The following is a 14805-nucleotide window of genomic DNA, read 5'->3' as shown; positions in this document are numbered from 1 at the left end:
TCTTTAAGTACATTACTTGTTGCAGACTTCTTAATCTTAACCTTGCTATTGATAGCCTTTCCACCCCTCAAACTCTAACATATCAGTCTTGATGTTTTTTCTCCCTCTGAATCATTTTTCAGAGTGATCTCTGAAATTTTGTTAAAGATAAAAAAGATAACACCTCTAAGGGATCAGATTGACTTCTGATAAACAGTAAGCTATGGTAAAACTAGAATAGCTAGGTATATTTTTAGAGAAAAATAGACTTCTAATGAATTTCAAAGCAAAGAAAGTACAAAATAGTTACTTTTTAATGTGATTATACTTCTGTTTAGTGGTATATATTAATTTCTAGTGTCAGCAATAAGAAAGGGAAACAATTACCAGTTACCTCCTGAGAATATTTTATCTGTTGTCACCTCCCCCCCCCAAAAAAGGATGAAGTTCAAAATTTAATATTAAGTGAAAGAGGCCTGGCAAAGGAGAACATAATTTATAATTCTATTTATATAAAATTGAAAACAATCAAAACTTAACTGTGCTGTTAGAAGTCAAGATAAAGGTTACCTAGATTCGCCTGGGGACAGAGCCAGTGCCTGGAAGTGGGCATGAAGGGGATTCAGAGGTTCTTTTTCTTGATCTGGCTGCCAGTTACATAGATGTATTTACTTTGTGCTGTGCACTTACGATTTGTGTGCATTTCTAAAAATGTGTTACACTTCAAGAAAGGTTTTTTTTGTAAGAGGCTATTCTCAAAGAAAAACTAAGTAAAATTGGTTTGAGGAAAAAAAAATAGTGATTGTATTCCATTTATTTAGCTTTTCCAGGAGTGTGATGATGCATAGGGTTAACCTGGGAAACAGTATCCCTAATGGAAGTGTCACTTCAGTGGTCTCGTCATCTAAAGAAAGTCTTTATGTCAGTAGGAAAAAATATTATGGCTGAAAATGGCATCTTACCCTTTGCTAAACTGAAGTAATAACAAAATGGGATGAGGGTGGGAGGACTGTTTAGCAGAAGAAAAATGCTAGAAAAAGAAGTCTTCAGAATTTCGTAAGCAGAAATAACTTTCCAGTATAAGTTCAAATGGTTGCAGTAGTAATCTAGACTGTAAAGTGAACCACTGCAGGGGCTTCAAGCGGTGAGTTGCATTTGGAGTGAGAATTTTATTGCTGCAGAATTTTCTTTTAAGGTTTGAACTTCCAATAAAATGAGATCTACTTATGTCTTAAATGTGTCCATTCTTCTGTTGATTGTTGATTGATATTTAGAAGGGAAAAAGATCATTAATTGCTGACTTTTTCTTTCTCTTTTTGAGGCCTTTATAAGACGCTGTTTGGCATATCGAAAAGAAGATCGATTTGATGTGCACCAGCTGGCAAATGACCCATACCTTCTCCCACACATGAGAAGATCAAATTCTTCAGGAAACCTACACATGGCTGGGCTGACAGCATCCCCTACACCCCCTTCTTCAAGCATAATTACTTACTGACTTTCCTCCAAAATTGGCATGATATATTTGAATTGCTTCCAGATGCACACTTGGAGTTTGAGAGCATTTGAGTGTTTTTGTTTTGTTTTGTTTTTACACAAGACATGGTTAAGAACTGTTTGTGAACTGAAGTTTCTCATAGTGTCATTTGTATGAGAGTGGATCATGGACAATAAATAAATGCACACTTCTGACTATAATTTTGAGCAGTGAAGGATGACTGCCTGTTACAAAGAAACAGGAATACCATGTTAAGATAGAAGAAAAAAATTTTGTTTATTTGGGGGAACACTGTAAATAACGTTTATAATACTTAAATACATTTGGTTGTTACTAGAGAGTTCTAATATGAAGGGTAGTTTTTCATTATTTAAAAACACATGGAAAAATAAGAGACATATTTCTAACATACGAACTATAGTGCCTGGATACATTCTTCAGCATTTGGCAGTTAATCTGCTGAAACCAAAGTAAGAACTGAATGACAGTGACAGTTGTGTTTTGTAGTGATAGAATGTGAGAGTTAGAATCTTTGGACAAAGTTAGGCTTTGTCATTTGCCTATTCTGGCGTTTACCAAGTTGTACCTCGAGATCACATGTCCGTTTTCTTTCACTGGTTAAAGGGAGAGCTATTATTTCTAAATACTTTACACTTTTGACAAAATGAGCTGCTTGTTTTGAAATCAGTTGAATTCACTAAATTATAATATTGCCAGTGTTTTCAACATGTTAGAATTGATAACAGGTATTTTTCTTTTGTTACCAGGCCTTGTTCATCAAAATAGGTGACAGTATGTAACCAAATGCAGACCAGTTCTATGCAGGATAATGATAAATTCCCTTCTAGCTCTATTGTAAATTGTTGTACAGATGTCATATTTCAATTACTAAGTTTCAGCAGCTTATTCTTGTACAAATGTTTAAAATATGGCTTTTCTAATTGGATATTGTATTTTTTTTAAGTCTTCTTGAAGGCGCTCTAATTGCTGCTAAATGATGTTGCTTCTTTGCTAAAAAATTAAATGACCTAGAAGGTGCAAGTTGACTGTACATCATAGAGAGATATTAAAAAGCATACAGTCATTAACAATCAAGAGATAAAAGTGATCCATGTTGGACATAATTGAGTTTTTAAAATCAGTTTATTGGGTTCTAGGGCTGTGGAGCACATAGATACTAGATTTATAATTTGTTCATGGTTATTCTGCATTTCTAGAAAGTTCTTATCAGCAAGATAGTCCCATAAACAAGTTTCTTGTGGTTTGTACAGATTTGTTAAAATGTGAACATTTTCTAACTGCCTTGTAGGGTAGAAACCAATATTTTTCAGGATGCTGTATTTCACTCTTGTAAGGACTTTTTCTTTATTGTCACATTCATAATGCTGATACTTACATGTAAGTTGTTCATGTTGCAGAAAAAGGAGGTTATACTTACCACGGATTCTCTTTAATATTGTACAGTTAAACTGTATTTCTGATGTTGCAAGCCATTTTGTTTTTTCATTGTACATAGACACATTGTCTCTTTAAAATGCTGCTGAAATTGTAGAGAATATAGCCAAAACAGTAATAAACAATGACAGTTAAAATGTAAAGACTATGAAAATGACATTGGAAGGGAGCTTTCAAGATGGTAGGATATTGACTGACTGAGCTCCTTTACTTAAAAATCAGCTGAATAAATTCCTTAAGTATACTTCAAGACAAGTGTAAATTGTTTCAAGCTGTTAAAGTTAAACCTAATAACCATTATCAAGGCAACTCCTGGGTAAGTAACACTTAGAACTATCACGAGTGGTTTAAGGGGCCGGCTATACCCATTCCTCTGTAGAGCAGTTAGAAATCCTATTAAAAAAAATACTACACGGTAATGAAATCTTAGCATTGATTGAGTGCTTTAGGTGCTGCCTGCAAGTTTTCAGTTTTGTTGTTGGAGTTTTCATCTTTATGAATTATAAAGTACTATGTTCATAAAGTAACATTTAAATTCCTGAACTAAAAGAAAATGCCCAGTTTGCTTAAAATTTTGGGGAGATACGAAGTGAATGTGTAAATCTAACTTTGAGGTTCAGTCAGTTTAATAGTATAGACCTAGAGATCACTGCTTTACCATTTTACTTTCAAATGAATGAGAGCGACTGCTAGTGTCAGAACGCAGGAAAGGGGAAGAACAAGCCATGAAATTGCTTTCTTGACCTGGGTTTAGGTCATCATTTCTAAATCAAAGATGTATAGGAGATGAATCAACTTACAGACCCATGTTTTCCTTCTAAAAGTTTCCCAAAGAAATGTTATAGATTTTGAATAACATGCCAGTGACCCAGCAGGTCCAAGATGGCTAATTGAGCCACATTGAATAACTTACTTTTACCCTCACATGGAAAGTTGGTATCTATTGCTAAGTGATATCAAGGTCACTCTGACAGTCTTTGACACTACTATTTTTTTAGGCTTTGATTGTTTTCTAGTCTCCCGGTGTCTGTCCTCAGAATTAAAGCATGTCCTACATCCCTATGATAATAGCCAAGGCCTCTTTTAAGAGTCAGTACTGATACAGGGTAAAATCTATGGTTTTGCATATGATTTTAAAAAATCTTTCTTTGATTTGAATTTGCTTTAGTGTGTGCATGTTGAGAGGAAGTAAGTGTAGAAACCACCCTAATTTGTAAGTGGGGAGTTGGAGATACTTGGTAGTTTTTCAAAAATAAAGGCTCAATCTTTTTTTTCCTTTTTTTTTTTTAACACTCACTGCCATCTCCTTCTAAAACAACTCTGTCAGTTTAAATGGCATATAAAATGTGAACAAACACCTCATTACATGAAGTCAAAATAGTGTAGAGCTTCAGCGAAACATCTGAAGAGTGTATTATGTGTTGTTTTGCTGTTCATCATTACTTATTAAATGCAGTAATGTTGATTGCCCTCATGCCATTAGCTGTGTATTAGTGGCAAACAGTACAGTTCACCTAGATTGTTTTTTTTTTTCTGTTTACAACCTAGATTGTTAATGTACTCTTAAAATTTAATTACATTGCTGTTTGATTTTTGTGTGAATGTTACAACCTTAACTTACACATTTAAAAGCCCATTGACAGGTCTTTCTCTCATTCTGCCTTATGTTTTGTCCTGTTATCTGATGATTTTTCTTCTACATAAATATACTAAATTTCAGTGTTCTGAAGATTTAATCTAATTCAAAAAGTGCTTTTAGGCCGGCAGCAATGGCTCATACCTATAATCCCGGCACTTTGGGAGGCCGAGGCAGGTAAATCATTTGAGGTCAGGAGTTGGAGACCACCAGCCTGACCAACATGGTGAAACCCCATCTCTACTAAAAGTACAAAAAAATCAGCCAGGCGTGGTGGTACGTACCTGGAATCTCAGCTACTCAGGAGGCTGAGGCAGGAGTTTTACTTGAACCCCAGAGGCACAGGTTGCAGTGAGCCGAGATCACGCTACTGCACTCCAGCCTGGGCGACGGGCTCAAAAATAAATAAATAAATAAATGTGTGCTTTTAGCAGCTAGTTTTAGAATTAAATTGGAATTCTAGTTCCTGTGTTTCAGTTCATTCTGCGGCAGTTTCAGAATTTGTATAACTTGGTTTTCAATTTAAATTAGATGTATTTCCTACAACAAAAACATCTCCATTTACCTTCCCCTCCTTTCCCTTTATTCTTTTTCTCTTTTGTGAGGATTCCCCACCTTCCCTCCCCTCCTCCATCCCTGGGAAATCTATAATTTTTGAAAAGGAAAGATTTGAGTAAATGTGTTTAAATCAACCTTTAAAGTTATTTGTAGAGAGCCAGAGAATGGGGTGGAAGAGTTATTTATAGTTAGGACAAAAATGCATGGCTTTCACCTGGAAATCTTCATTTGTCTAAAATAATAGGGATGTGGATTATCTACACACATATGACTGGTTTTGTTTTTGTTTGAGGCAGGGTTTCACTCTGTCACTCAGGCTGGAGTGCAGTGGCACCATCTCGGCTCACTGCAACCTCTGCCTCCCGGGCTCAAGCTGGGACTACAGGCGTGTGCCACCACGCTCAGCTAATTTTGTACTTTTTGTAGAGATGGGGTGCCACCATGTTGCCCAGACTGGTCTCGAACTCCTGGGCTCAGGTGACCTACCTGCCTGGGCTTCCTAAAGTGCTGGGATTACAGGTGTGAGCCACAGTGCCTGGCCCATATGACTGTTTTAAGAAGAGCAATAAAATAGGTTAAGATCTCAATTTTTTGAACCAGAGTCTTTGGATTAAAATGTTGACTAACATTTACTACCTGTGTTTCTGGTTCCTCATCTGAAAATTAGGAGTGATAACTACCCATCGTGCAGAGTGACTGCAAGGAAGGAAAAAGTGAATTCACGAATGTAACACACTCAACCTTGCCCAGCTCACAGTAGGTACTGTATCTAATAAGCTGCTATTGTCATCCCTTTTTAAAACTCCAAGATTATTCTATTAGCCCTATTTATAAAATTCAGTCTGCTTTGCTTCCTGTGGTAATTTTAATTATTTTAAGAAATAACTTTCACAGTGCTTGACTGAGGTTTCAAACAAGTGATGATTAGATTGTCTGGAAATGGAAGGTGAGGAAATGTAGCAATTTGAAACAAAAAGTAGTAGCTGTGTGTGAACAAATTGCCAAAAGGATCATGCCCTATTGATGCTGTTTCCTCACAGATAGCTGTCATATTTTCCAGAGTTTCCTTGCCAGTAACAACTGATTGAGGTAGGACAGATGACAGTATCCCTGTTTTACAAAGGAGGAAACAGATTTGGAGGGGGGAATAACTTGGTAAAGCCGCATAACTGGTAAGCACAGCTTTTGGAGCCTTGGAGCAAGGTTCTTAACTATGTTAACATCTTGGTATGTAGTAAACATGGCTTAGTGAGTTAAATCTCATCATGACTCTTCAAAGGTGACAGCCAAATGCTACAACATTATTGTCATCTTTTTAAAAGAGAAAATGTAAAGGTTTTTTTTTTTTTTTGGAAACAGGGTCTCTGTCACTCAGGCTGGAGTGCAGTGATGCAGCCTCAGCTTACTGCAGACTTGACCTCCCGGGCTCAAGCAATCCTCCCACCTCAGCCTCCCAAGTAGCTGGGGCTACAGGTTCATGCCAACATACCCAGCTGCTTTTGTATTTTTTGCCTGGGCTCACCATGTTGCCCAGGCTGGTCTCAAACTCCTGGGCCAAGTTATCCACCCACTTCAAAGTGCTAGAATTACACGCCTGCCCTACGAATGTTTCATCAATGTTACATGAAGAATGAGTCACTAGAGAGCAGAGCCCTGCCACAGACCCATTCTAGGTAAGATGGAGAGTGGGCTGCACCTTTTTCTGTTCTTACATCTTTTTCCCTTGCATTTTTAGTCAAAGATCAGGTCCATCAATGAGCTACCCCATTCCACCTGTCTTACAGAAAGCACCTCATGGAGGTCGTCCTCTGCCCACTGTCACAGGCACAGAAAGTACACCTGGCTCCTCTTCCTGCAGTGGTACCAGTTGGTCTTTTTAAAAAAAAAAAAAAAAAAAAAGTCAGGCGCGGTGGATCATGCCTGTAATCCCGATACTTTGGCAGGCTGAGGCGGGTGGATCACCAGTGGTCGGGAGTTCGAGACCAGCCTGACCAACATGGAGAAACCCTGTCTCTACTAAAAACACAAATTAGCTGGGCGTGGTGGTACATATCTATAGTCCCAGGTACTCAGGAGGCTAAGGTAGGAGAAATGCTTGAACCCGGGAGGCAGAGGTTGCGGTGAGTTGAGATTGTGCCATTGCACTCCAGCCTGGGCAACAAGAACAAAACTCCGTCCCCCCCCCCCAAAAAAAAAGTTTGACTCTAGTAAGTCAGTAACTTCTCGAAAGGAAGTCCTGGAACTTTGGAGAGAAATGTCACTAATTACCAGTTCACCAATATATGGCCCCTGAACATTGTATCTCGAAGTCTTGTAAATCTGATGAAATTACCTATGTGTGGTGTTCTACCACCAAGATCACAAATGGGTACTTCTGATTACATCAGGTGACTCTACTTGGGTTTAAAATTTCTGTATGTAATTATGTTTAAGATTCTCTATGTGATCCATTTTCACCTGAAGGACCTTAGATTGTTCCCAGAACTAGATGCCTTGGGTCAAATAGTGTATGTGCATGACCAGCATCCTACCTGTTCTTGATTGGGTGTGTGGTATGTCACAGGGGTACTAAGGTCTTATTTCTATTATATGACAGACATCAAACTCAGATACTAAAATTACCTGATCCAAAGAATGAGCATGGCTGATTTGTCACTAATATTAGTCATGTTTTTAGTGTTTCCAATGATCTTATGTCATATTGCATCCTAAGAGCATCTCTTTATGTCCCCTACTTGCCAAATTCGTAGCTTCCTCTTAAGGAGATATTTAGAAAGATGAAAGTGGAAGAAAGCATGGGTTTGGAAGTCTGACCTGGCTTTGCCTCCCAGCTTTGTTACTTAATAACATACGACCTAACAGAAATCACTAACCTTTCTGGGGTCTTATTTTCCTTGTCTGTAAACTATTTCTAATAGCACCTGCCTCATGGGGACCAAGAGTGGGGTTCAGAAGTTTTCCCAACTTAAAATGGCATGGGCTGCAACAAAATGGAACAAATGCCACAAATGCAGAAGACAGATTCAAGAGGTCCCTATCAGAGGGTCATTATGTGTTTTGTATTTTTGGGGGGTTGGACCTGAGAATGGTTGGGAGATGTGAGGAGGAGTTGCTCAGGAGACCTGGCAGCAGTCTCCTACCTACTGGCTTGGAAGTTTTCTGTATTTAACCCATGTCTGTGCATAACTGCTTAGTCTGAGCCCTGCCTGTCTTCTTGACTGTGGCACGCTCTTTAATGCCTCCTTTCCCCAGTCCAGTACACACAGCTATTGTGGAAGTGTGCACGTCCACCAAGGCGGAACAGGACTGCTGCAGGTTGGGGTCCCAACTGGTCTATGTTTTCATCACTTTGGGGATGCTGTTTAGATCTCAAGAGTGTTTACGTTGAAACCACTATGAAAATTAAACAACACTATTGTGGTTTCTGAACTAATGTAACAAAATTTACTGATATTTTGCTTTGACAATGAATTTTAACTTCATTAGTAGGAATGAATATACACATGCATACATATACATATATATTTTAAGAAGGAGTTTGCCCGGGTTCCAGTGATTCTCCTGCCTCAGCCTCCCGAGTAGCTGGGATTACAGGCATGTGTCACCATGCCCGGCTAATTTTTGTATTTTTAGTAGAGATGGGGTTTCACCATCTTGGCCAGGCTGGTCTCGAACTCCTGACCTCATGATCCACCCACCTCGGCCTCCCAAAGTGCTGGGACTACAGGCGTGAGCCACCGCATCTGGCCATAGTAGAAATATTTTAAAGTTTAATTTCTGTGAGCTTCCTTCCCAGAAGTATAGACTATGTATGTACATAGCTTTTAGTGAAAAAGCTTTAAAAGAAATTCAGCTTGGAAGAATTGAGATCATGTATTTTTCTAGATGCAGAATTAGCCATGTAGCAACCAAGTTGGTATGAGAAACTTTACACTTAAGCAACATGAGTAGAGTTATTTGTCTTATGTCAATAGCATTTTAGTATTCAAACATATTTACCCTTACATTTGACTAAAAGAATATGTGCTTTGTAGTTTTGGGGAGTGAAATAACGTTTAGGGGAATGAAGCTATGCTAAAGTGCAGTTTAAGATGTTTCTTTGCTGATTTTTAAAAAAATTACACAATAAAGAAAGTAGTAACCTTTAATTGTAAATTGGCATATTTGTGTTCAAGACTTAGAAAAGTGATAGGTGATAGACTTTCCAGTGGCGGTTATGGAAGATGTTCATTTTGCCAATGACCGTGGAAATTGCTTAAGCCAAGTTTCATGTTCTGCAAGGGTCCCCAACCCCAAGCCGCAGACTGGTACTGGTCTGTGACTTGTTAGCAAACTGGCTGCACAGCAAGAGGTGATGGGCTGTTGAGTGAGCATTACTGCCTGAGCTCCACCGCCTGTCAGATCAGAGGCGGCGTTAGGTTCTTACAGGAGCACAAACCTTACTGTGAACCGCGCATGCAAGGGATCTAAGGCTGTACGCTCCTTATAAGAATCTAATGCCTGATAATGTGAGGTGGAACAGTTTCATCCCGAAACGATGCCCTCAACTCCCATCCGAGGAAAAATTGTCTTCTACGAAACCAGTCCCTGGCGCCACAAAAGTTGGGGACTGCTGTTCCACCACGGAAATTCATTGTATGAAGTTTACTCCTCCCCACATCTCTGTAAAAAACTATATTCAGAGACAAAATTTCGAAAAGCAGAGTTCTCATTGCCACGTTAGTTAGAAGGAACAGCATTCCCCCATTTATTTATTTATTTATTTATTTATTTATTTATTTATTTATTTATTTATTTAATTTTTTTGAGACAGAGTCTCGCTCTGTCGCCCAGGCTGGAGTGCTGTGGCGAGATTTCGGCTCACTACAAGCTCCGCCTTCCAGGTTCACACCATTCTCCTGCCTCAGCCTCCCCAGTAGCTGGGACTATAGGTGCACACCACCACGTCCGGCTAATTTTTTGTTGTATTTTTTACTAGAGACAGGGTTTCACCATGTTAGCCAGGATGGTCTAAATCTCCTGACCTCGTGAGCCCTCCGCCTCAGTCCCCCAAAGTGCTGGGATTACAGGCGTGAGCCACTGCGCCCAGCCTTCCCCATTTATTTATTGGCCTGGCACTGCAAAATAAAAGTGGCAACACAAAGTGACTTGTTTTGAACTTGTAATATAAACACTTCAAAAAGCTTTTTTCCTCTCGCAAATCAACCATCTTGGCACTAGAACTGTTTCCTTCACTGGGTCACTGAGTTGAATAAGATCATGATGGAAACACTGACAGCTGTAGTAGTTTGCCGTTACCACACAATTTAAAATTAAAGTCTGATCCTGGTCTCTACAAGAAATATACATAGGTTACAATTACTCTTCTGGCCTGGGCGAGGTGGCTCACGTGCCTGTAATCCCAGCACTTTGGAAGGCTGGTGGGAGGATCGCTTGAGCCCAGGAGTTTAAACACCAGCCTGGGCAATATAGGCAGACCCTGTCTCTACAAAAAATAATGACTATTCTGTGTCCACTTACCCTTTTCTGATAGACTAATACTGTACCATATACAAGTTATTTAACAGATTTTAGTAAATATTGTTTAATTGACAAAAAGCCAAACATGGGAGCTTTCTGTGTACCTTTCTCAACTACCCTAGACTGCATCATGAACATTTTATTAGGTGTTGTTCTTGTTTCATTGTTCTTTCCAAAACTATGAAATCTTCATGGTCCCCCCACCACGCCCCGCACCCTGCACCTAAGTGTGAAATGAAAACAGGATAAGCTATAGTAACAAATTAACCCCCCCAAAGTTTGTTTCTCAGTTATGCAAAATCCATAGTGAGCTTGGTAACTGTCCTAGGCAACTTTACAAGACAGTTCTTCTCCACGTTGTGGCTGGGGCACCCAGGCTGCTTGCATCTTGTGGTTCTATTCACATCAATCTGTAGTTACAGAAGAGGAAGGGAGGGAGCATCCTAGTTCTTAAATGCTTTGGACCAGAATTATCATTCCTTTCTAGAACTGAGTCGTGGCCTCAAATCAACTGCACAGGAGGTACTATATCTCTGTCACCATCAATAATTTGCATATGACAATCCAGATTTAAATGTAACCTGCTTATACCTTTTAAAGGGAATCTCTGCTTCACATACATACATAGCTAGTCTGTGGTTCGTGACTTTTGCCAGAGTTTGGGAGCTGTGTGGAACAGGAACCTGAAGAGCTTAGCTGAAAACCTCTCATCGGTAGGAATCCACTGAGGTGGTTACAGATGCCTGAGGCTCGGATGGGAAGCCCTTGAGGACCATAGCCAAGAATAAGAGCAAACCAGCTCAACGTCGTGCCCTCTGCCTGGTGGTTCATTTCGATTGGTTTATTGTGGAGATATTGAAGAAAAACAGAATATTTTAGATTGACATTTTTAAGTGAAAAAAAAAGATTCTAGAAAAAAGCCAGAATTATTTTGGACCCAGTTAATTATTTGAGATTCTCTTTTCCAACAACTCTACCACAGACTTTGACTTGGAATTACAAAGATGGAGAAAATAAACATTTCACTTGAACATGGGTTTGTGTTTAAGGAAAGAGTAACAAGGACAATTTGTCGAGCCCTTATGGTATACCAGTCACTGTAACCTACATTTCCTTGAATCCCCAAAAACAACCCTATGATTATGCCATTTTGTAGGTGGAAGAGGGGAGGGGTGCACTGGAGAGAGATTAAGTTGTTTGCTCAAATAGCAGGGATGAGATTTAACTCGAGTCTGGCTGACTCCAAAATTCAACTGAATTAGACATCACTAATTCTGTAATCCATCAGCATCTTTTCAAAAATAAAAGTAACAAAGCGAGCCTTAATACGTTTTAAATGTCAAATATTCTTAACAATGTTCTCGTGTTTTGAGAGTCTGAAATCCCCAACGCACTATGCAGAAACCTTTGAAGTGACCAAATGGCAGGGCAGAGTATTCAGTGAATTCATGGTGCAATATCTTTTTTTTTTTGAGTCTCACTCTGTGTTGCCCAGGCTGGAGTGCAGTGACACCATCTCAGCTCACTGCAACCTCCGCCTCCCAGGTTCAAGTAGTTCTCCTGCCTCCACCTCCCGAGTAGCTGGGATTACAGGCTTGGCACCACCAAGCCTGGCCAATTTTTTTGTATTTTTAGTGGAGACGAGGTTTCACCGTGTTGGTTGGCCCAGCCCGTGGTGCAATATCTAATAAATTAATTTAACTTCCATGGATCATGTTTGATACAGCTTTTTGAAATTTATAAAGTTATTTAATGAGATACTTAATTTTCTTAACAGAAAAGCAGTTGTATTGGAGAATTTTGAACAGTTTTTTGCTTAAACACTTTGGATTCAAGACCTACCTGGGGAAAAATATAAATAGTGTTCTCTGGTTCTGAGTGAAGTCTGTAAATGTAGTCAGGGTGCAAGACAGCTCTGTTCTTCCCCGCTCGCCCCCCCTTTTTTTTTTCCAAGTTGGAGTTTCACTCTTGTTGCCCAGACTGTGGTGCAGTGGCGTGATCTCGGCTCACTGCAACCTCTGCTTCCCGGGTTCAAGTGATTCTCCTGTCTCAGCCTCCCGAGTAGCTGGGATTACAGGCGCATGCCACCACGCCTGGCTAATTTTTGAATTTTTAGTAGAGACGGGGTTTCATCATATTGGTCAGGCTGGTCTTGAACTCCTGACCTCAGGTGATCCACCCACCTCGGCCTCCCAGAGTGCTGGGATTCCAGGCGTGAGCCACCGCATCCGGCTGACAGCTCTATTCTTTAAGGATCAAATGATATGTGTGTGTGCGTGTGTGTATGTAGTTTTTATTTTTCTTTTTTGAGACAGGGTCTCGCGCTGTCACCCAGGCTGGAGTTCAGTGGTGCAATCACAGCTCACTGCAGCCTCAACTTCCTGGGTTCAAGCAATCCTCCCACCTCAGCCTTCCAAGTACTACAGGCTCAAACCGCCACATGCAGCTGATTTTGTTCATTTTTTGTAGAGACGGAGATCTCACTATGTTGCTCAGGCTGGTCTTCAACCCCTGGGCTCAAGTGATCCTCCCAAAATGCTGTGATTACAGGCATGAGCCACCACACCCAGCCTAAATTTTATCTTTTAAACAACTTAGTGGGGTTTTTTTAAAAAAACAACTTTGTGGTTTTGGATGGCAAATTCAAGAATACAAAGCCTAGGACCTGGGTGTTAGAGGCAGAGTAGCCCTTGCCTTTCTGTCACACCGGGTCACATGCACAGCAAACCTCCAGAGATAGCCCATGTCCCCCCAGGGGTGGTGGGAAATGGTTTGAAACCTCCTCCCCTCCCCACCCTGCTCCTTTCTGTAACTTCCTCCCAGGAAGGCAGGCCCCTCGCCACTCGAATCCCTGTCCAGGGTCCAGAGAAGGGAGTGGCCCAGGCAGAGAACCCCATTGAGTGCCCACCACATGCCAGGGACTGACTGCCATCCCTTCGACTCTAACCTAGCACCCAATGGAGCTACACTCATTGCCTGTGCCTTTATGCGGCATATGGTGAATGCCTGCTGGGAGCTAGGTGCTGGAGAGAACTTTAAGTCAGACTTTGTCCCTGACACCAAGGCTTGAAGACAGATGGGTGTAATCCCTGAGCCCACCTCCCCTCTTCACAGGTCGCATTGTAGCACTTTCTCACCCTAGTCGTCCACTGTGCCTCTGCTGCTCTGCCAGTCTGCAGCGGCAGAAGGATGCCCGCGCCCAGGAAGAATGCTGAAGCCAGGTGTGTGGCCCCTGCAGTGGTGGAAGCTCCCCTAGCAGCGGGCGGCCATTTGACTAGGCTGAATCGAGTTGGCTTCACAACCGAGGACTGACCGCTGACTACACCATCTCCTTGTTGGGTAAAACAAACCCTAAACTACTGTTATTTTAAATTCTGATCAAAATGGAGATACTAATAGCCCTGGGGGCTGAGTTCTGAGAATCCCCCACGAGCTGCCTGAGGACCTTGCACCCAGGTCCTCCATGCAGCCCTGCAGTTGCAGCCTTGGTCTGTTTCTGCTCCGCCAGCCCCGCCCCACACCTGCACGGGTCGCAGGCTTGCTGAAAGAATCCCTGGATCCGATTTCCACCTGGGTACTAGGTATGGCCCCGGCTCTACCACCCCCTAGCCATATGCTTGTTGGAGAGACATTTAACCTTTCTGGATTTCTCGGTTTTCATCTATAAAATGAGGGAATCGAGAGGGAGGATCTCCACACTACTGCCCTGATCCATAGGCATCAGTGTCTTTCAAAGCCACAAGGGCTGAGAAGTACTGGTCGGTCGTTGCTTTTCTGAGCTCAGGGTTGAAAGAGGCCTTTGGCTAAAGAGCTGAAGAAGAAAGAGGACGCTTTCTCACCCTATCCAGCTTTTGGTTCTTCTCAGTCTGCTACACGACCAGGGAAAATGTGAGTTACTCCTCCAGTCACAACTAGAGCAGGCAGGTGGAGGGTGGGGGATGAGGTGTGGCACGGCACTTTGCTGGACTTTAGTTTTTGGGGATAACGAACTCCTGAGATTTCTCCCACGCCATCAGGCTGGGAATGACTATGGCTCCTTTCTCAGGGATGCTCCGCCTTTCCCTCCCCAGCGCCCCCTGGCCTGTGCACAGCAGGAGCCTCCGCCGCCCGCGGGTGTGGGTTGGACTAGGCCAAGGGCAGCAGCCAGCCCGGGGCGAGG

The 14805-nt window shown here is 41.4% G+C and overlaps 1 protein-coding gene across 3 annotated transcripts in view; it reads left to right on the top strand.

Moving 5' to 3' along the window:
- Window positions 1-3481, top strand: part of TLK1 (tousled-like kinase 1) — a 160380-nt gene extending 156899 nt beyond the window's left edge. For all 3 annotated transcript variants that reach the window (XM_011945926.1, XM_011945924.1, XM_011945927.1), the window contains one exon: window positions 1301-3481. In XM_011945926.1, coding sequence (XP_011801316.1) covers window positions 1301-1477 — 177 coding nt within the window. In that variant the 3' untranslated portion in view covers window positions 1478-3481. The remainder of the gene's footprint in view (window positions 1-1300) is intronic.
- The last annotated feature ends 11324 nt before the right edge of the window (window positions 3482-14805 follow it).

The sequence above is a fragment of the Colobus angolensis genome, unplaced genomic scaffold (genome assembly GCF_000951035.1).
Source record: "Colobus angolensis palliatus isolate OR3802 unplaced genomic scaffold, Cang.pa_1.0 Scaffold247, whole genome shotgun sequence".
NCBI lineage: Eukaryota > Metazoa > Chordata > Mammalia > Primates > Cercopithecidae > Colobus > Colobus angolensis.
This window is presented reverse-complemented; position numbering and strand designations above follow the sequence as displayed.